Source organism: Lactuca sativa, chromosome 2 (assembly GCF_002870075.4).
Source record: "Lactuca sativa cultivar Salinas chromosome 2, Lsat_Salinas_v11, whole genome shotgun sequence".
Classification (NCBI taxonomy): Eukaryota; Viridiplantae; Streptophyta; class Magnoliopsida; order Asterales; family Asteraceae; genus Lactuca; species Lactuca sativa.
The window spans coordinates 171,082,556-171,105,428 of record NC_056624.2 but is presented as its reverse complement, the minus strand read 5'-3'; the positions used below and the strand labels follow the sequence as shown (position 1 = coordinate 171,105,428).

At 37.0% G+C, this 22,873-nt stretch overlaps 4 protein-coding genes across 4 annotated transcripts; all 4 read right to left on the bottom strand.

Annotated features, from left to right (window-relative positions):
* Window positions 1–792: 792 nt before the first annotated feature.
* LOC128132421 (E3 ubiquitin-protein ligase SINA-like 7) lies at window positions 793–1,909 on the bottom strand. Its single transcript, XM_052768981.1, has 2 exons — window positions 1,583–1,909; window positions 793–1,461 (listed from the first exon to the last, which is right to left on the bottom strand). The coding sequence occupies exons 1-2, from the start codon at window positions 1,907–1,909 to the stop codon at window positions 793–795; spliced, it is 996 nt and encodes a 331-aa protein (XP_052624941.1).
* A 1,135-nt stretch (window positions 1,910–3,044) lies between these two features.
* Window positions 3,045–4,124, bottom strand: LOC128132420 (uncharacterized). Its single transcript, XM_052768980.1, has 2 exons — window positions 3,555–4,124; window positions 3,045–3,446 (listed from the first exon to the last, which is right to left on the bottom strand). The coding sequence occupies exons 1-2, from the start codon at window positions 4,122–4,124 to the stop codon at window positions 3,045–3,047; spliced, it is 972 nt and encodes a 323-aa protein (XP_052624940.1).
* Window positions 4,125–18,309: 14,185 nt separating this feature from the next.
* LOC128132075 (E3 ubiquitin-protein ligase SINA-like 10) lies at window positions 18,310–19,366 on the bottom strand. The gene is made up of 2 exons (XM_052768118.1): window positions 19,088–19,366; window positions 18,310–18,983 (listed from the first exon to the last, which is right to left on the bottom strand). Exons 1-2 carry the CDS (start codon window positions 19,292–19,294, stop codon window positions 18,315–18,317), a joined length of 876 nt encoding a protein of 291 aa, XP_052624078.1. The 5' UTR covers window positions 19,295–19,366; the 3' UTR covers window positions 18,310–18,314.
* A 1,259-nt stretch (window positions 19,367–20,625) lies between these two features.
* On the bottom strand, window positions 20,626–21,528 carry LOC128132419 (uncharacterized). Its single transcript, XM_052768979.1, has 2 exons — window positions 21,136–21,528; window positions 20,626–21,027 (listed from the first exon to the last, which is right to left on the bottom strand). The coding sequence occupies exons 1-2, from the start codon at window positions 21,526–21,528 to the stop codon at window positions 20,626–20,628; spliced, it is 795 nt and encodes a 264-aa protein (XP_052624939.1).
* Window positions 21,529–22,873: the final 1,345 nt, after the last annotated feature.

The window sequence follows — 22,873 nt, the reverse complement described above, 5'->3', positions numbered from 1 at the left end:
GTTGGATTTTAAATATCATTACAATTTAGCCGTTATCGCATTGCTACTTAAATCCGCATGTGCAAATGAAACACCGAAAAACATATCTTTCCCCAATGACAAAAACGAAAAACATAGCACCAAGCGCGGAGAAAATTTGTGTTCTCGCTCCAACATGGCCAATACTAATTGAAGTTGAAGCTACAAGCTTTTTCTACCATGTTAAGTGTTCATTGCATTTCAAGTGTAAGTTTTGTTTTATCTACATTGTGTAAGCTATGCTTCATCACAAAGTAAGATTTATCATATATCTAAGAGTAAATTACTTAAAAATTATATTCTTCATTATTAATACACTATCATATAGTATTGATTATGGTATGTAGACTTCAAGTTTAATGTATATGCTTAAACTTCATATGGTGAATAACTTGATGTTTATTATAACTTTTTTCAAGAAAACAATAAATCTCAGTGCTAGTCACCGGTCTAGCTAGACATGTTGGATAGCCCAATGTTGAAGCTAAATGCATATGCCTGAACATAGACTATTTTGGTAAGGATCGATGTTTAAATATTTATAGTGAGATTAGTATGATATTTTTTTCTTTTGAGTAATTGATATTTCGTTGCAGCCTTCTTTACATATTATATAAGATTTTCATCAACTTTGACAAATCAAAACTAATTACATTTCTTTTGAGTGATGGATTAATTGAACTTAATGAAAAAAGAAAACAGTATAATGAACACCAATAAATTCTAGAAAACAACGACTAAGGTATATATATACTATTATTATACTGTATTCGACTAAAATCCGTTTCCTTTAAAAGACCATGACTCTTTTTGAGCTTTCTTGATGCACACTTGCAGGCCGAATCCCGTTATACGAGATGGGATGGTTAAATAGTTGTTATCAGGAGTATGTTCCTTCCACTTTGTGGAGACTTCGGGTACACACTCCATCGATAAACATGCGTCCATGGATTTCACAGTCAGCCGATACACAAAACCATTCTTAAATGTGTCTGGTCCTACGCAGTCGACATTGAAGACTCTTCCATGTCCTACAACATCATGGTTGACGATGAAGATAACCTTTTCATTCCGTTCCTGAAGAATGACGTGCTTCTGGGTTGTTTCAACACGAAGATTGAAGACGGCATTGTAGACGAATTGAATAGCAGAGTGATGGCGACTGAAATGGTTGTACAGGAGCTTGCAAGAAGCGGCCAAGCCGCAGGAGGAATCAGGACAGAAACATAATGTATGCGGACATATGTTTTCATGCTTGGCTCTCTTGTGGTTCATCAATATCTCTTGGCATCCAAACTTCTTGTTCTTGCACTCTACTCGCAGTGATGCTATCAGCTTTTCCATTCCTCGACAATGATTAAAGCCCTTTGGAACGCTGCATGAAGGACACTTGTTCTCTGAACGGATTAGGCAAGTATAGCATGATGTATGCCCATCATCACACTACAACAGAAACCAAATTAAATGATATATGCAATGAACAATGTTTCTTCTGATCTTGTTGAATTAGCAGCGCAAGGTTTAGCTAGATTAGATGTTGGAATTACCAGGAAGATCGGCGTACACAACGGATAATGACAGCGCAAGGTTTGTCTTCCGCCTCAAGTCGTTGAGGATCGGAATTTGAATCGGAATCGGAATCCACCACTTCCAAGGGAACCATATCCACCTCTTGGTTCATCGCAGTAGATCGAGTGGTTCGCCGGTTCCTTCGTGCATGCTGAATCGGCCTTTGAGGCTGCGGCTGCGACGATGACTCGATGAACCGCGGCCGCTTATTAACGACCCCATATGCCCTTGTTATCTCCGCCTCCCATTGGCTGTCAACGATTCGCACCGTTGAAGAAGAAGCATGGCGGCTACTGTTGAGGTTTTGGATTCTGTCGGCCATTGATCTGGATTCTTTCTTTTTGAAATACTAAGATTCAGACACAGAAACACAGTACAGTCGCTGTCGAGAGCAGTGTTTGTTTTTACCAATAAGAATAAAAGATTATTTATACTCAGATTTCTAGGGTTCTGTGTTGGATCCTTTCATCATGTTCGATACTCACTGAGATTCGGGATTTGTTACTATAAATTTCAGGATCCAAATACATAGGCCCAAATTAAATATAACACCAACAGACTATGAATAATGTTTATATGTAGATATCGGATATTTGTAAATTTGTAATTTATTGGATTCTAAAAGAAAGTTAAAAGTTAAAAAGATTGAGTATTATACTACTATAGTCAACCATATGCGTTATGCTTGCAGTTTATATACTTCAACTAATTAATGTTTTGATTAGTAGATAATTTGTGTTGGATAACCGATGAATCTAAAACAATAATTTGTAGGAATACATAGGTGAGATAATTTGAAAGAAAACTTCATTTAGAAAGCAGATTGAAGTTTTCTTGTAGTGAAGGTATAAACAACGAGTCAATGATAGTGATAGAACAAACATACTCCCTTTTAATTAGAAATTATCATCATCACGTTAGAGTGAGACCACGAAAGTGTCTTTGTTTTTGTAATGAAGTTTTATGTTGGATTTGGATATATATATCTATTTTTATCGGTCATGTTTAGAATTTTCAAAAATAATCATAACGTTCATATTTGTTAACGGTCATAAATTTTATGACGACAAAAATTATGTAAAATCACTTTAGGCTGAAGGGTGTAGTGACATCGAAACCGTACTTCCTCCCCCGCCACGTAAACGCCATGTCATTTTTTACTACTCAAGTGTGGTTTCTTGCCACACCAAGGGAGTGGTGCCACACATTCTTTATTTTTTTTAACTATTTTAATTTAATAAAACTTTTTTTTTAAAACTATTTTACTTTAATAAAACTTCTATTTTAATAAAAAAACATAATTTATCATTACTTGAAAACTAAAAAAAAAAAAAAAAAAAAAACATTACAATACATTACCAAAAAAAAAAAAAAAAAAGAATACAAAAACCACACACATGACATTTAAATAATCCTGGAAACTTAAAAAAAAAAACAAATAAAATAACTAAAGCAAACTACATAAAGTCCTTCTCCGAGAACTCGTCTTCGGGGTCATCCGGTTGATCCAAATTAAGGTTAATGTTTTGAACCCCGTAAATGTGTTCCTCCAAGTCATTGCGAAGATTGTGAAATGTTTCAGTACAACATATCTCTGCTCTGTTGTTTATATACTCTTCCCCACCAATTTCTATTGGCTGTATCTTTGGTATGGTTTCTTCCTCGTCAAACGCACATATCGCTCTTCCTTCGTCTTCAATAATCATGTTATGCAATATAAGACATGTGTACATGATTTCTTGAAGTTTTTCCTCGCCTAAATAAGCTGCTAGTTTTTTCAATATGAACCACCGTTTCTTCAGAGCTCCAAAAGCACGTTCAACATCCTTCTTAGCTCTTTCTTGAGCTCTCTTGAATTTCTTTCATCTAGAACCATGTGGAGCTGTAAATGATTTAACAAACGCAACATACTCAAGATAGATTCCATCGACCAGATAATAACTATACTTATATGGCGTTCCACGCACTTGAAAAGAAGAATCTGGTGCGGATCCATCGTATATGTTGTTAAATATTGGTGAACGATTAAGAATGTTGATGTCGTTAATCGAACCAGGAGAACCAAAAAAAGCATGCCGAATCCACATATCTTGTGATGAAACTGCTTCAAGTATGATTGTTGGGTGACCATGATTACCTCGGGTAAATTGCACATGATATGCTGTAGGGCAATTTTCCCATGCGCAATTGAGACAATCTAAGCTTCCTAGCATTCCAGGAAACCCATGTACACTAGCATGATGAGCTTGCAATTGCAAGATGGCATTACGTGTAGGCTTACGTAAATATTTTGGACCACAAAACTGAATCACAGTTTTGCAGAAAAAATGAAGACTATCTCGTGCGATCCTAGCAGACATCCTAAAACTTTCGTCTAACGCATCAGGCGGAATGTCATATGCTAATTGACGAAGTGCGGCCGTATATTTTTGTACGGGAGTGAAACCGGGTGTACCTCTAGCATCGTAGCGTTGTTGGAAAAAACTGCACTCCCTCGTTACATCTTCAACTATACGTACGAATAAACCTTTGAGCATTTTGAAGCGCCTACGAAAATAATACCCTTGGTAAGTGACATTCTCTGCAAAATAGTCTTGCACCAAACGTTGGTTGGCTTATTCACGATTTCTGCAAATATATCTTCGTGTTTTCCGTTGAGAACTTGCAGCTACGTTGTTACATACAACGTTGTATGTTTGTTCCGCCATTTGAACACACGCAATAGCGGTATCAAAAATAGTGAAATTCTTCAGAATATGACATTTTTGAGGGAGTGGTGATTTTTTTTTTTGAGAGAGAGAAGAGATTGTGTTGTGAAAAAAAGTGAACTTGATATGTATATATAGGAAAGAAAAAGCAAAAGCAAAAGCAAAAGGAAAATAAATAAATACTCAACAACCAACAACCGGCAATCCTTCCCAATTCTCATCAACCAATCACAGAATGCAGCCTTGAAGGATTGCACTGCGGCCAAAACCGCACAAGACCGCGGTCTGGGGGCGGTGCGCGGTCCAGCTGGCGCGAACCACGGCCCCAAACCACAGCCACACAGTGCAACCTTATATTATAATTTTGCAGTGGAAAAACTTTTTTAATTTTGTAAAATCAGTTTATTTAAATTTTATTTTATTATAACAACTTGCATATGTTAAAAAAACAGGCTTTTATAATAGACTGTAACCGTTTGGTCCGCCTCTTATTACAAGTTGTAGTCATTTGGTCCACCCAACATAATCTAATTATTATCAATCAACATCAGTATACATCGTCAATGCGGCATTTGTGCTATAAGGATCAAAAGAAGGCAGATGAAAAAAATACAAGGACCAATGTGTCCAACTCAAAAATAAAGTAAGAGAGAAGATGAATTTAGGATTAAATAGAAAGAAGTAACATCTAAGTCATCTATTCATAATAAATAGGGATGTCAAAAAGTCCCGTGGGACCACGTTCCCGTGGGGGCCCCGTCCCGTTTGGGGTTGTTTTTTTTTGTTTTTTTTTTTTAAAAATCGGGGGCGAGGACGGGGGCGGGGACAAGGTTAACCCCCGTTTTAATTTCGGGGGCGGGGGCGGGGGTAGGCAATCCCGTCCCGAAATCCCCATGGGTACCCCGTTAGTAAACTACACATATATTTACATATATTAATTATATAAATATAATAAACTATAACATGATTTTAAGCTTCCAAAATTTATCAAAAAACATGTTTTTAAGCTGTTAGTATAATTTTTTAAAATGCCATAACTTTTTTATTAACATATAAAATTTTGCTATAAATAATTATTTATTACCTAAAAAATAGTTTATTTTAGCCTAAATAACAACTTCTTTTAGCCCAAAAAAAATAGCCCAAAATCAATCGGGGGCGAGCGCGGGGGTAGGAACATTGAACATTCCGGGGGCGGGGGCGGGGTCGGGGAGACGGGGAAATTTCGGGGGCAGGGGCGGAAGATGCACTCCCCGCCCCGTTTGCCCCCGTTGACATCCCTAATAATAAATCGACATCAATACGAAATGTTAATGCCACGCTAGTGCTATAAGGAGAAAAAGACGGCATACGGAAAAATCTAACCATTATAAACAAGAAAAAAAAATAACCAATCATTTTTCTATTTTTAAAAAATAATCATTTTCTCCGATGCCATTATTCCAGAGTACTGTCACTTTGGAAATTTTTATTTTATTTTAGTTCTTTTATTTAATATTCAAAGAATATTGTTTTTTTCGAATACTACATTTCATAATGTTTAATTTCTCCGTTTTTCAATGAAATATCTAATTTTGACATTAATATTGTATATAGTTCATATTACTATTTTTGTTTAATTTTTTATTAAATTAAGCAAATAATGATTTTTTTTATTCCATAATTGTTCTTAAATTTGGGAGTGTTTTTTTTTTTTTTTTCGAAAGCTGACATTTTAGTATGGCATTTGGAATGCCATTCCAAAATTAGTAAAAAAATATTTTTTCTTGGTCCGAAATGCCTATTCTGGACAAAGTGGTTATTTTTGTTATTTTTTGGTTATTATCTTCGGATACATATTAAAAAGTCTGTAGATTTCTTATTAATAATAATAATAATAATAATAATAATAATAATAATAATAATAATAATAATAATAATAATAATAAATGTTCACCCATTCAAACTACATATTATACTATCTAAAAAATTAATAATTATAGGAAAAAGGGATCTAGGTAAATAGGTAAATAGGTAATCGACATTGAAATCACTAGACACTATACTTTTAACAAACATTTAATGACATACACTCCTTTTATGACATACAAACGTGTGTTTTCTAAAAAATGTTGTATTTTATAAAAAAGATTTATGACATTTATATTTGTATGTCAAAAACTTAGTGTCACAATAAGTATATAAACACGGAGTATGTCGTCAAATGTGCGTGTCATTTTTCTTAGTAGTCATCTTATAATTTCCTAGCAAATAAACCACGCGTCCATTTTTTTCTCACAAAATCGACCAACTTGGGATTTTGACCTTAGACTTCACAAAATCACTCACATGAAGCTTCACTCTTGCAACCATGGGCGGAGATAGCAGGGGGCTGTCGGATGCTCTATGCTCTGCCCCCTCAATCTCCTTTAAAAGTCCAAACTATAGTATACCAGTGTATGTATAATTTAAAGTCCACATAAGTTTTGTGTGATAAAAATCCCCAACCAATCTTTATTAAAATTTCAGTTAATATATAGAAAAGTAATAGGGTTACGACTATGAGTAAACTTGGGGCCCACAATTAAAATCTCATAGACTTCAGCACTTCACCCATATTTTAGTTATCGATTTACCTCCATTTACTTTAATTTGTTTAATTTCATTAGTTTCATTACGAGTTCTTTTAACTGTCGATTAACCAATATAGTATATAACTCTTCTATATGTAAGATTTCTTTTACACTATCGTCCAAGACCTTTTTCGGACACAATATAAGCCCCCGTTCTCTTTAAATCCTAGCTCCGCCCTTGCTTGGAACATCAGTGATTGCGATTCCTCGGGCTCACCGTGCCGGTGAATGCGACTCATCACGCTCACCACGCTAACGATTGGGTTTCTACGTTCCCGCTCCAACCCCCCCCCCCCCCTGCTATACACCATCTACTACGACTCCTCATATTTACATGTCCTATGTCCACGGGTGGAACACAAACATTCTGACCAAAGTGGGCTTAACCACAACTTCAAATCATTGTTAACTACTTCATGATTGTTATTAATTTCTACTATTAAAGATTCATGTAATCAAACGCATTTTAATGGTAGTCGAGTAATTATGTTTGTGATCGATTTATGTTGATAAATATAAGTCTTATAACAATAAAAAGTATTAGTTGTTCAAGATATTATTACCCATAACTAATAAATAAGTGAAAGGCGTAACTATGAACATAAATATGCATTGTTTTCCATCTTATATTTGAACATAAATATGCATTATCATAATTAATCATTCTCTTGTATGTGTGTGTATGCCCCAACGAGGCAGTGAGGCAATGTCTAAATTTACAGGATACGTATTATCATCTTGTGGGGGGTTTTTTCAACCTCTCAAAAATGCTTTCGTAATTCATATATTCTGTCATTATAGTTAACTAAAGTCTTATTGACTTTTATCTCTTTCGAATTTAAATATTCCATTTATGAAATTAAAGTAGTGTTCATAAAACAATGTGTCATTCGATCTAGATATTTGTAAATATTTGTACAAAAAAAGTACATTGCCTTAGAAGAAAAAATACCTTACCTTAGAAGCATGTAATGTCATTGCAATTTCATACAAATCCTCCGTGGAAGAATCAAGTCTCGTTCTTAAACCCTAACGCCTCGTTTCCGAGTTTAACAAAAGAAAAGAAGAGAAGAGAAAAGAAAGTCGCAAGAGAAAAGAAGAGAAAGGAAAGGAAAAAAAAATTTTCTTTCGTGTTCCCGAGTTGGAGAGAAGTGGAAGAAAATGAATCATTTTGTTCATTCTTTCTAAATCCTCCCAAATCGGAAGGAAAGTTAGAAGGGAAAGTGATCCTCCCATTTCCCTCTATTTCGTTCCACATCCCCTCTTTAATGAAACTCGGGAGCACCAATCTCTTTTATTTTCTTCTCATTTCCACTCATTTCCTTTTCTTTCTCTTGTTAAGTTGAACTCGGGAACGGGTTGTAAAGGTTTGACAGAACAAAAGAGAGGTTTCAAAAGAATTTGATTCCATAACAATGGGACTGGACGTTGGTCTAGATGCGTTAAAGGAGACGATGTGTATCAGACAAAATCGTAAAGCCGTTGAAGCAAAATTCGTCAAGAAGGCCGGCGACGCATATATACGCTTCTCTCGCTCTCTCAATTGTTTATGAATCGATCGATGATATATGAAGTTAAGGAAGGACATTGATTGAATTTATCTGTAATTTGATTTCGTCCCTAATTGAATTTATCCCTCGCATAGTGCCCCTCTTTTCCACACTTGCGGCATGCACCACCGGACCTACAAACTCCGGTGTAACCCTTCCCACACTTCCCACAAGTGTGGCTACTCTGATCTCCTACTCTAGAATCAATGGTCTTGGACCGTTTCGACACCGGCTGCGACTGCACCGGAGCCTGCCTCAGCTCTCGCAACTGCAACTCAATGTCCAACTCCCGCCGCCTGGCGGCCTCTTGCAACTCCAACAAGGTCTCGCACCTCTGCTTAGACACAAACTGTCTGATATCTCTCTTTAGCATACTCAGATATCGGGACATCTAAGCCTGCTCCGAAGCGAATTCAGGGCAAAAAATCGCCCTCTCAGTGAACATCCTGGTGATCTCAGTCACTGACTCCGAATCCTGCTTCAGCTCAAGGAATTCCTGAGCCAATCTCTCCCTCTCAACCCGCGGAACATAATGAGTGTTGAACATCTCTTTGAACTGATCCCATGAAACCGCAGCCCTCTGCGCATCCGAATATTACCCCGTGGTCAATCTCCACCAATCCTTCGCCCCGAGCCTCAACAGGTTCAAAGCACACTTCACCTTCTGATCAGCAGGGCATGAACACGTGAAGAAACACCCCTCCACATCCGACAACCATCTTATAGCAACGATCGGGTCCTGAACTCCATCAAAAGTAGGAGGCTTCGTATTATCGAAGTCCCGATACTGAAAACCCCGACCGGCTCCTCCCCCTGCCGCTACTATAGTCGTTGTAGCTGCTAGCGCAGCCGTCTCTGTGAGAGCTGCATAGCGTTTATCAAAATACTCAACCATGGCGGTCTTAATCGACCCAAACAGTTCCGGCAACTCAGCCCGGAACAACGCAACAACCTCATCATGCAAGATCTCGCGAATCCTCGCATCCAACTCGCACGTGCTCATCTGACCAATAACCTCGGGCGGTACAGACCTGCCTGGAACTCCCTCTCCTACTTCCTATCCTGACCCGGATCCACTCCCAGCATGCCTCGGAATCTCCATACTGAAAAACTCCAGAAAATCTCAGACACTTCCCACTAACCCGGGAACCAACTCTCAACCCAACCCTAGAGGTCATGGTTTCCCTGATACACGTATGGGTCCTGTGCTTTCAGTAGTACGGGCCCATACTACCTTCCACACCTACCCATATTTGTATGAAGTACTACCACAACACCCTAGTGTAAAACATACAAAACAAGTGCTCAACCCTCACTACTAGAGGAACACTGGAAATCTCCCACAAGGACACCCCAGGCTAACATGCATCATAAATCAGGCAACATTATCATGAAATCCTGAAGATCCCTAGCCTAGCACTAGCATGCTGTTCTATCAAAGCTCAAAAACAAATATCATGTATGGTATTTTGGGGTTACTTACTGGCTCCGACTGATCGTACCTCCACGTCCTCCTTTACTCATTTTGAAAATCGTTTTAAATTCTCTTTTAAAAACTCTCACTGATTTGAGACTGGAGTCACACGAGTGTTCCTCCAATTCACTCAAACCAAAGCTCTGATACCAACTTGTAACGACCATAAAATTCCAACCAATTTAAACTTTTCAAAAACAACCCGATTTCATTAAATTATTACAAAAAGGTTTTCAATACAATTTATTTAGAGTATTCCCAGAATCACATCACATATAAACATGAGGAGCGGTACGATCACGCCTTCGCCTTGCCACGGTCTCCTAAGAACCTGAAAAACTTTAAACCACAACTGTAAGCCTGAAAGCTTAGTGAGATATCCCCAAAATACCAACCACATATACCATACACGCATAACATGCCATATCATATCTGATCACAGAACAACCATGCACTTCGGGTCTACTGTGTGACTGGTCCGCCGCACCGGCCAACAGTCCACCTGGTCCACCCTCCGAGTCTAGCCATATACATCGAGTCTGTAGTGTGATTGGTCCTCCCGCACCGGGCCTTCAATAGACCTGATCCACTCTCTGAGTCTACAGTATGACTAGTCCGCCCGCATCGGGCCTTCAGTCGGCCTGGTCCACTCTCCGAGCCTCGGCACGTCTGGTCCGCCCTCTTAGGGCCTACAGCCTATCCGGACCGCTCGCTGAGCCTTCGGGACAACCGGTCCTCCCTGGGTATCTTGGCCTACAGCAAAAAGCAGGGCCCGCCTCAACCCAGCTCCAGTCCAAACAACCATGTGCACATAAACATACAATCATATAACAATTCACAGTCAACAAGCCGATCAAGCAGATCACATAACATATCATCATTCTAACCAGGATACCGACCTAACTGGTCACTAGCATAGCATCACCCTACATAACAGGATACCGACCTCAACCAGGTCTCTAACATATACCATCCTAACTACCAGGATGCAAACATATCAAAGCAATAACATAACAACAAATACTCGGATCTCAATCCGATAAAGGGCCGGCCTTGGTGCCTTATACCCTGTTGATATAGTGAGGATAACTCACCTCGAAATTGCCGACTGAACAGATAAAAACAAGCTACTCCAACCACTGATACGATGTCCAACACTGGCCAACACCAAGACTCTGAACTTAAAACAAAAGCCAACAATTACCAAAATGCCCCTGAAATCAACTGGTCAACCCTTGGTCAAAGAAAAGAAAAAGTCAACCCCTGACTGACTCTACTCGCCGAGTCAACTCGATGACTCGCTGAGTCCCCATGCTCAGAATCTCTCACACGTCGCGACTCAACTCGCCGAGTCACCCTGAGACTCGCCGAGTCCAACAACTCTGAGTCCTACTTCACTCGACTCACCGAGTCATCCCTTGACTCACTGATACACAGCTCACCCTGAAAAAGGAGCAAGACCTCGCGACCAGACTCACCGAGTCCAAGAACAGACTCGCCGAGTCTAAGGCAATCTTCAACCTACTCGCCGAGTTGTTCTTCCAACTCGCCAAGTTTCAGTCCATCTTCAAGCAACTTGCCGAGTACACCTTTGTGACTCGCCGAGTGCCTCTAGATCTCACCCCATACAGAAGCCTTCCATGCCATGCAATTGATACAAGATGTAGATCTACCCTCCTACAACCCATCCATCACGTAAAGTGGCAAACTTTACATGAATCCAAGGAGATCTAGGCATTTTACACTCTAGGGCTAGGGTTTGGGACAAGATGGCTTCACCAATCACTCAAGAACAGGGACTTTAGTGCACTTTAGACCTTCTCTATTCCAGATCTGAGGTAGCAACATCAGATCTATCGTTCAAACTCAAAATACCACAAGCTAAACCTCCCATACATCCCAAAAATGATGAATCTAGATTAATAGCAGCCCAAGAACGAGATAATACCTCAAAAGGAAGCCCCAACATCAATCAAATCTGAATCTAAGCAAAGCCCCTTGCTCCAAGCCTCCTAACTCTCCAAGATCTTCCTCCAAATCTCTTCTCCAAGGCTCAATTGCACTCAAATCCTTCACAATTGCATTGCTAGGGTTTTCTGGACTTCAAAGGAAGGTAAGGAGGCTGGGGAGAGGGTATAATGTCCTTTATATAGGGTTCATCCTCCGAAATTAGGGTTTTCTCCACTCAGCACCAACTCGCCGAGTCCAGCCGCCAACTCGCCGAGTTGGCCACTTAACACGCGATCAAAATCGCGACCCAACTCGCCGAGTCCACTCGTGGACTCGCCGAGTTGCCCTTTCCAATTTACACTTTTAGCCCTTCAACTTTACTCTTGATATTCCGGGATGTTACAAAAGAAAAGCCAACCCTCTTTCCCTCATTATTGAAGCCATTTTTGGTGCTCTTGGAATATTTAAAGAGACAAAGAAGAAAAAGGAAGTTAAGATCTAGTAAGCAAGTCTCCATTCTTCATCCTATCACTCTTCTCGACCTTTTTAAGTGTCCAATACTCGATTTTTCTCATGCTATATTGCTAGATCTTAAGTTTTAGCCCATAATCTTCTTGTTCTTGATAGTTGGAATGGTGAGACTTCATAAAGGTTATGACTTTATGAATCTTTGGAACATTTAGTATGGTTGTGGGTTTGGATCTGAAGTATAGTAGAGTTTTTTTAGCCATGCATGGGATTTTTATCAAAAACCCATATTTTGGACCAATTATGGCTTCAAGGCATGCATTGGACATGCATGTCTATAAAGCACCTACCTTTATGTCAGATTTGGTATTGGAAACCCTTCTAGAGTGGTTGGGTTAGGGACTTTTTTGGATTAAGGGCTTAATGGTTATGACATTGTTGAATTTAGCTTTATTGGACTAGGGTTTGAGATTTTTGACTTTTGAGGTGGTTCTAATTGATAAAGTTGGAAACTTTATCATTCTAGACCATATTTCAGACAATATATGAGCTTTAGAGCTCTTGTAATAGAGGAAAACGGCTTAACCCATTAAGTTGTTTGAAACTCAGTGCCCACAGCGTGGCCTTAGGTCGCCACGATGTGGTGACTAGGAAAAAGCACGTTGTTTCGATGTATGAAGGCCACAACGTGGCCATGGATGGCCATGACATGACGGTTAACTAAATTCAATGTTGACCGTCGACTTCTGACTTGAGTTGACATTTGGTCAAACTCATAGTCTTGGAAGAAGAGCCGATGGTTACCATTTGTAATGGTACAGGTGGTGTGTAGCATTGGTATTTCTGGCAGTGAGAGTAGAGGCAGATGAGTATCAACTGAGAGGTGAGTCTCTTCACTGTACGCGGGGGTCAAATGCACCAATGACGGCCAACTGGATTATGTTTGTAGAATGATAGTTGTCCTCATGACACTTGTTGATATGCTAGTATGTGCTTGTTGTCTTTTTGACTTTTACCGATATGATTGTATACTTAGATGTGAGGGTGAAATATACTTGTATCGGTTGAAAGATACCCACGGAGTTGAAATAGATTCGGGGGTGAAAAAGACCCGTACCGGTTGAAAGATACCGAAGGAGTTGGAATAGACTCGAGGGTGAAATAAACATGTACTATCAAATATAACATTGTACATCCAGAAGCAATCATTTTATAGCATTGTACTTTATAAGATGATTTTTTTTTTCACCATGTCAAAACTTTTCTAGATATTTGAGAAAGAAATTATCAAATATAGCATTGTAAAATAAATAAGTTATTTTGCAAAATACCCTAAAGCAACAATGTACATTGAAAGCTCATTGCTATTATAAAGGTGAATGGTTCATGTTTCTTTATTTTTTTTTTTGGAAAAAAAAACATTTTAATAACTTAATCCTTTAGTTTTTTTCTTATTCCTTGACTTAATCTTTCAATGTAGTTTCATAAGTCATAATTTTCGTCTTTTTGATCGAACAAAATCTTATTCCATGTGCATGTATTTGTTTATATGTTTGTGTGGTTGTTTTGCGTAAAATAAACGAAATCCATTTCGATTATACCAATGTACTTTTAGAATACAATACTTATATTTATACATCACCGTACTTTCAATTTTTCTTATATTTTGCATTTTAAAAAAAATAAAGTGTTATTCTCTCAAGTGTAGATTCATGAAGACATAAAATATTAGTTTCATAAGACAACTATATTTTTGCTATTATTAAATATTATTTTGATTTGTCTACCATGTAGTACACTTGTTATACCTAGTATTTGATAAATCATAATTCATTAATTCTTTAAAAAAATCGATTTTTATATATTCATGTTTTAATATGGAAGAATTCAGTATTTAAACTCATGTATGTGTAGTTTACTTACATTTACAAAACAAAAGAATAAAAAAAATTAAGGCTATCGAGTCAGGTTGAGCGGCCTCAAAGTCCAATACTGAAGGAATAAGAGCCTTTATGCCAAGAGCCTTAACCCTTAATTAAGCAAAATCATTGACCTTACATCTGGTTTGATTAGGACAGTATCACATTTCATCATAAAGAGTATCTAATTCTTTCTTACCAAATAAGACATCAAACTAATTGGTTCGGATGATCAATTCATTCTTTCTTTATGGCAAGCGAATAGCTAAAGAGCTTATGAAAGAACATTGTCTTCTCCTATTCTTAAAAACATCTTTAAAATAGTTATTAAAGAGACTAGCACTTTTAACAGGAAAAGCAAACAAATACCTCCTTTAATTTGGTGGCCTCTTCCTTGATAAGAATTAAAGAAGAATAAGAATATAGGACAAATATAATTATAATATAAGACCAGAAATCAAACATAAAAAAAATAAATAAATAAGAAAACTAATGACTTAATATCATATTTTACCTATTCTACATTTGAAGTTATTACTCAGTAAAATTAATGAATTATTAATGGCCTCTCAAATATTAATAACTTATAGCATAAAAGAAACTATGTAATTTTCTTTCAAAAATGATACCAGTTATAAAGTATATGTATGTTGATGTAGCGATATAGTCGACCGAAGAAGGGTAGAGAGTAGACAACCGATGAAGTTGTCAATAGCGGCTGCATTAAAGAAAAAAAAGGCAATAATGATGGAGATAAACCCAAAAAACATGAATGTAGTATCCGGAAAACTCAAAATCAAGGGTTATATAGTAAACAACGACAACGGTAGGAGATGTGCCATCTCTAAAATTACATAGAGCAATTAAAGTAATAACATGGATTTTTGGTGATTGTTAGATTAATTTGTTATAATTACCGTTGGTATTTTTTTTTTTTTTTGAAACAGCGGAATCATATTAAAAGCCACCACTAAAAGGAGAGCTGGATAATAAAAAGAAAAGTACAAAAACAATTACAAAATACTGAAGCATAATCATACCAAATAGCCCAGTTACAGTTCTCGTATTTCCTCCTATGTTTACCCAACTAAACACCAAAGTGATAATATTATCCTCCAATTTTGAAGCAGAGACACATTTTGTTGACAACTTTGTCATTTCGAGCACGCTAAACATACAAAAGATAGACGTAGATGATGGCTAAAAGAAGATTTCTTTTCTAAGGGCAATTCCCCGATGAGCTGTGAAACTTACCATCCCAGCAACAACCGAAGAGAATTGCTAGAATGGGACCTTACAATTCTAAGGTGTTGTTTGTTTTTTCTCTGCAGATCTGCGTGACAACTTCTGTCTGCGCCGCGCAGACGACGCGCAAACATATACCCTCGCAGAATGTTTGTTTTTTAAAAGTGTACAGACTTCAAAATGTCTGCGCGAGGTCTTCTTGGCGCAGACATGGACCAATGTCTTCTAAGGTCTGCACCCCTCTTTAATCTAAAAAAAAAACGCTTTATTTTTTCTCAATGCCTCCAACAACCAACATACATCTACGCCTCCCCCTCCATCGATGCTTATCTCCATCGGTCTTCTTCAACCTCTCTCCTCCTCCTTGTGCTGCCGACGCTTAGACTAGGACCGTCTTTTTCCTCATGACCGACCGCACCACAGACGCACTTCATTGTTGCCGGATTTCTCATATGCTCTGCAATCGTTCATGCTGTTCACCGCCGCCAGTCGTGCCCACCGTCTCCATCGCCACCTATCATGCCCACTGTGTCTCTATCATCATCGTCTCAGACCTCTATTGCCATTGGTAAGAACATTTTCCCTGAAATCAAATGGTATCTTCTAGGGTTTGTTGTACTTGCTAGAAATCAGATGTTATTGATACTGAAATCACATTAGTTTGCTGAAACATGAAAATCATATATACATTCACTGAAAATCGGATTTATTTGCTGAGATTAGATGTTCATAGGTGATGGAAATCATATTTATTTGCTGAAAATGTATATACTTTGCTGAAATATGAAAAATGTTGTTATTATTGCTGGAAATCACATTTTAGCTGAAATTTGATGTATATATTTTTGTTGGAAATCACATTTTAGTTTAAATTAGTTGTTATCGTTGCTGAAAATTACATTTTCAATTGAAATTAGATGTATATAGCCGTTGGAAATTATGTTTTAAGTGAAATTAGGCTTTATTGTTGTTGGAATAGTATTTCATATATGATGTTTTAATGCTTGTAATTCATATATTTTGTAGTTCATTGGTATTAATTAGTGACTCATGGATGCAGGAAAGCTATTTGATAAAGGCTCACATTCTATAACCACAAATGACTAATGGATTTAGGTTACTATTTGATGAAATGCTTTTGATGAAATGCTTTTGATGAAATGTTTTTGTAACATGTATAGAGAACCCTATAAGTTATAAACATTTGTATAATATGTGAAATTAGAACACTGGTGTGAGGAATGATTCATGAATTGCAACTTTGTTTCCATGTGACGTCAAAAAGATTTGAGGTTTGATTTATATTTCATTGTTGTATAATTTGAAAATAATAGATTTTAGAGGTTAGATTTATGTTTCAGTGTTGTAATATTGTATGATTTGAAAATAATTGATTTTAGAGGTTAGATTTATGTTTTAATGTTGTAAAATTTTAAATTTTTTTTTTTTGGTTGTAGGATTTATATATGATTTATATTATAGCGTTATAAAAAAAAATTATTTAAAATTTTTGTGTTGAAAAAGTCTTTTAAGTATAAAAAATAATTTTATTAAAATTTTAATTTATTTCACTAGACTGCAGACGTTAAAAAACAAACAATCTTCTTCTTGCAGACTACAAACGTTTAGTCCACCTCTTCTACTGCATATGTTTGCAGATATGGTCCGCAAACTGCAGATGTTTTGTCTCTCAAAAAACAAACAACACCCAAGTGAAGTATCCAATGCAAACCAGCAACCGAAAAGAATTTTAAATGTACAATATTTGATTGAATTAAAAAAAAAAATACAATGATGTGTCCATCTAAAATATTAAAAGAGTGTTCATTTAATAAATTCCCTAGACATCATTTACTCCTCCAGTGTCCACCCTTAATATACATACTTTATCTTGGCTCAATTTGAAAATATTTCCGTTAAAATATGTTACCATTGTAGTGTGACCGTTGGATTTTAAAGCTCAATTTGAAAATATGACTGTTAATATATGTTACCGTTGTAGTTTGATCGTTGGATTTTAAATATAATTACAATTTAGCCGTTATCGCATTGCTACTTAAATCCGCATGTGCAAATGAAACACCGAAAAACATATCTTTCCCCAATGACAAAAACGAAAAACATAGCACCAAGCGCTGAGAAAATTTGTGTTCTCGCTCCAACATGGACAATACTAATCAAAGTTGAAGCTACAAGCTTTTTCTACCATGTTAAGTGTTCATTGCATTTCAAGTGTAAGTTTTGTTTTATCTACATTGTGTAAGCTATGCTTCATCACAAAGTAAGATTTATCATATATCTAAGAGTAAATTACTTAAAAATTATATTCTTCATTATTAATACACTATCATATAGTATTGATTATGGTATGTAGACTTCAAGTTTAATGTATATGCTTAAACTTCATATGGTGAATAACTTGATGTTTATTATAACTTTTTTCAAGAAAACAATAAATCTCAGTGCTAGTCACCGGTCTAGCTAGACATGTTGGATAGCCCAATGTTGAAGCTAAATGCATATGCCTGAACATAGACTATTTTGGTAAGGATCGATGTTTAAATATTTATAGTGAGATTAGTATGATATTTTTTTCTTTTGAGTAATTGATATTTCGTTGCAGCCTTCTTTACATATTATATAAGATTTTCATCAACTTTGACAAATCAAAACTAATTACATTTCTTTTGAGTGATGGATTAATTGAACTTAATGAAAAAAGAAAACAGTATAATGAACACCAATAAATTCTAGAAAACAACGACTAAGGTATATATATACTATTATTATACTGTATTCGACTAAAATCCGTTTCCTTTAAAAGACCATGACTCTTTTTGAGCTTTCTTGATGCACACTTGCAGGCCGAATCCCGTTATACGAGATGGGATGGTTAAATAGTTGTTATCAGGAGTATGTTCCTTCCACTTTGTGGAGACTTCGGGTACACACTCCATCGATAAACATGCGTCCATGGATTTCACAGTCAGCCGATACACAAAACCATTCTTAAATGTGTCTGGTCCTACGCAGTCGACATTGAAGACTCTTCCATGTCCTACAACATCATGGTTGACGATGAAGATAACCTTTTCATTCCGTTCCTGAAGAATGACGTGCTTCTGGGTTGTTTCAACACGAAGATTGAAGACGGCATTGTAGACGAATTGAATAGCAGAGTGATGGCGACTGAAATGGTTGTACAGGAGCTTGCAAGAAGCGGCCAAGCCGCAGGAGGAATCAGGACAGAAACATAATGTATGCGGACATATGTTTTCATGCTTGGCTCTCTTGTGGTTCATCAATATCTCTTGGCATCCAAACTTCTTGTTCTTGCACTCTACTCGCAGTGATGCTATCAGCTTTTCCATTCCTCGACAATGCTTAAAGCCCTTTGGAACGCTGCATGAAGGACACTTGTTCTCTGAACGGATTAGGCAAGTATAGCATGATGTATGCCCATCATCACACTACAACAGAAACCAAATTAAATGATATATGCAATGAACAATGTTTCTTCTGATCTTGTTGAATTAGCAGCGCAAGGTTTAGCTAGATTAGATGTTGGAATTACCAGGAAGATCGGCGTACACAACGGATAATGACAGATACTGCAATTTAGCAAGTCTGGATCGGTGGCCACAATCGGAATTGCTTCACCTGCAACCTCCGGTACACCATCTGCCCCTTTGTCTTCCGCCTCAAGTCGTTGAGGATCGGAATTTGAATCGGAATCGGAATCCACCACTTCCAAGGGAACCATATCCACCTCTTGGTTCATCGCAGTAGATCGAGTGGTTCGCCGGTTCCTTCGTGCATGCTGAATCGGCCTTTGAGGCTGCGGCTGCGACGATGACTCGATGAACCGCGGCCGCTTATTAACGACCCCATATGCCCTTGTTATCTCCGCCTCCCATTGGCTGTCAACGATTCGCACCGTTGAAGAAGAAGCATGGCGGCTACTGTTGAGGTTTTGGATTCTGTCGGCCATTGATCTGGATTCTTTCTTTTTGAAATACTAAGATTCAGACACAGAAACACAGTACAGTCGCTGTCGAGAGCAGTGTTTGTTTTTACCAATAAGAATAAAAGATTATTTATACTCAGATTTCTAGGGTTCTGTGTTGGATCCTTTCATCATGTTCGATACTCACTGAGATTCGGGATTTGTTACTATAAATTTCAGGATCCAAATACATAGGCCCAAATTAAATATAACACCAACAGACTATGAATAATGTTTATATGTAGATATCGGATATTTGTAAATTTGTAATTTATTGGATTCTAAAAGAAAGTTAAAAGTTAAAAAGATTGAGTATTATACTACTATAGTCAACCATATGCATTATGCTTGCAGTTTATATACTTCAACTAATTAATGTTTTGATTAGTAGATAATTTGTGTTGGATAACCGATGAATATAAAACAATAATTTGTAGGAATACATAGGTGAGATAATTTGAAAGAAAACTTCATTTAGAAAGCAGATTGAAGTTTTCTTGTAGTGAAGGTATAAACAACGAGTCAATGATAGTGATAGAACAAACATACTCCCTTTTAATTAGAAATTATCATCATCACGTTAGAGTGAGACCACGAAAGTGTCTTTGTTTTTGTAATGAAGTTTTATGTTGGATTTGGATATATATCTATTTTTATCGGTCATGTTTAGAATTTTCAAAAATAATCATAACGTTCATATTTGTTAACGGTCATAAATTTTATGACGACAAAAATTATGTAAAATCACTTTAGGCTGAAGGGTGTAGTGTCATCGAAACCGTACTTCCTCCCCCGCCACGTAAACGCTATGTCATTTTTTACCACTCAAGTGTCGTTTCTTGCCACACATTCTTTATTTTTTATTTTTTTTAACTATTTTAATTTAATAAAACTTTTTTTTTAAAACTATTTTATTTTAATAAAACTTCTATTTTAATAAAAAAACATAATTTATCATTACTTGAAAACTAAAAAAAAAAAAAAAAAAAAAAAAACATTACATTACATTACCAAAAAAAAAAAAAAATAGAATACAAAAACCACACACATGACATTTAAATAATCCTGGAAACTTAAAAAAAAACAAATAAAATAACTAAAGCAAACTACATAAAGTCCTTCTCCGAGAACTCGTCTTCGGGGTCATCCGGTTGATCCAAATTAAGGTTAATGTTTTGAACCCCGTAAATGTGTTCCTCCAAGTCATTGCGAAGATTGTGAAATGTTTCAGTACAACATATCTCTGCTCTGTTGTTTATATACTCTTCCCCACCAATTTCTATTGGCTGTGTCTTTGGTATGGTTTCTTCCTCGTCAAACGCACATATCGCTCTTCCTTCGTCTTCAATAATCATGTTATGCAATATAAGACATGTATACATGATTTCTTGAAGTTTTTCCTCGCCTAAATAAGCTGCTGGTTTTTTCAATATGAACCACCGTTTCTTCAGAGCTCCAAAAGCACGTTCAACATCCTTCCTAGCTCTTTCTTGAGCTCTCTTGAATTTCTTTCATCTAGAACCATGTGGAGCTGTAAATGATTTAACAAACGCAACATACTCAAGATAGATTCCATCGACCAGATAATAACTATACATATATGGCGTTCCACACACTTGAAAAGAAGAATCTGGTGCGGATCCATCGTATATGTTGTTAAATATTGGTGAACGATTAAGAATGTTGATGTCGTTAATCGAACCAGGAGAACCAGAAAAAGCATGCCAAATCCTCATATCTTGTGATGCAACTGCTTCAAGTATGACTGTTGGGTGACCATGATTACCTTGGGTAAATTGCACATGATATGCTGTAGGGCAATTTTCCCATGCGCAATTGAGACAATCTAAGCTTCCTAGCATTCCAGGAAACCCATGTACACTAGCATGATGAGCTTGCAATTGCAAGATGACATTACGTGTAGGCTTACGTAAATATTTTGGACCACAAAACTGAATCACAGTTTTGCAGAAAAAATGGAGACTATCTCGTGCGATCCTAGCAGACATCCTAAAACTTTCGTCTAACGCATCAGGCGGAATGTCATATGCTAATTGACGAAGTGCGGCCGTATATTTTTGTACGGGAGTGAAACCGGGTGTACCTCTAGCATCGTAGCGTTGTTGGAAAAAACTGCACTCCCTCGTTACATCTTCAACTATACGTACGAATAAACCTTTGAGCATTCTGAAACGCCTACGAAAATAATACCCTTGGTAAGTGACATTCTCTGCAAAATAGTCTTGCACCAAACGTTGGTTGGCTTATTCACGATTTCTGCAAATATATCTTCGTGTTTATCGTTGAGAACTTGCAGCTACGTTGTTACATACAATGTTGTATGTTTGTTCCGCCATTTGAACACACGCAATAGCGATATCAAAAATAGTGAAATTCTTCAGAATATGACATTTTTGAGGGAGTGGTGATTTTTTTTTTTTGAGAGAGAAGAGATTGTGTTGTGAAAAAAAGTGAACTTGATATGTATATATAGGAAAGAAAAAGCAAAAGCAAAAGGAAAATAAATAAATACTCAACAACCAACAACCGGCAATCCTTCCCAATTCTCATCAACCAATCACAGAACGCAGCCTTGAAGGATTGCACTGCGGCCAAAGCCGCACAAGACCGCGGTCTGGGGGCGGTGTGCGCGGTCCAGCTGGCGCGAACCACGGCCCAAAACCACAGCCACACTGTGCAACCTTATATTATAATTTTGCAATGGAAAAACTTTTTTAATTTTGTAAAATCAGTTTATTTAAATTTTATTTTATTATAACAACTTGCATATGTTAAAAAAACAGGCTTTTATAATAGACTGTAACCGTTTGGTCCGCCTCTTATTACAAGTTGTAGTCATTTGGTCCACCCAACATAATCTAATTATTATCAATCAACATCAGTATACATCGTCAATGCGGCATTTTTGCTATAAGGATCAAAAGAATGCAGATGAAAAAAATACAAGGACCAATGTGTCCAACTCAAAAATAAAGTAAGAGAGAAGATGAATTTAGGATTAAATAGAAAGAAACATATGTTACGTGCGAACATCTAAGTCATCTATTCATAATAAATAGGGATGTCAAAAACTCCCGTGGGACCCCGTTCCCGTGGGGGCCCCGTCCCGTTTGGGGTTGTTTTTTTTTTTTTTTTTTTTTTTTTTTTTTTTTTTAAATCGGGGGCGGGGACAAGGTTAACCCCCGTTTTAATTTCGGGGGCGGGGGCGGGGGTAGGCAATCCCGTCCCGAAATCCCCATGGGGACCCCGTTAATAAACTACACATATATTTACATATATTAATTATATAAATATAATAAACTATAACATGATTTTAAGCTTTCAAAATTTATC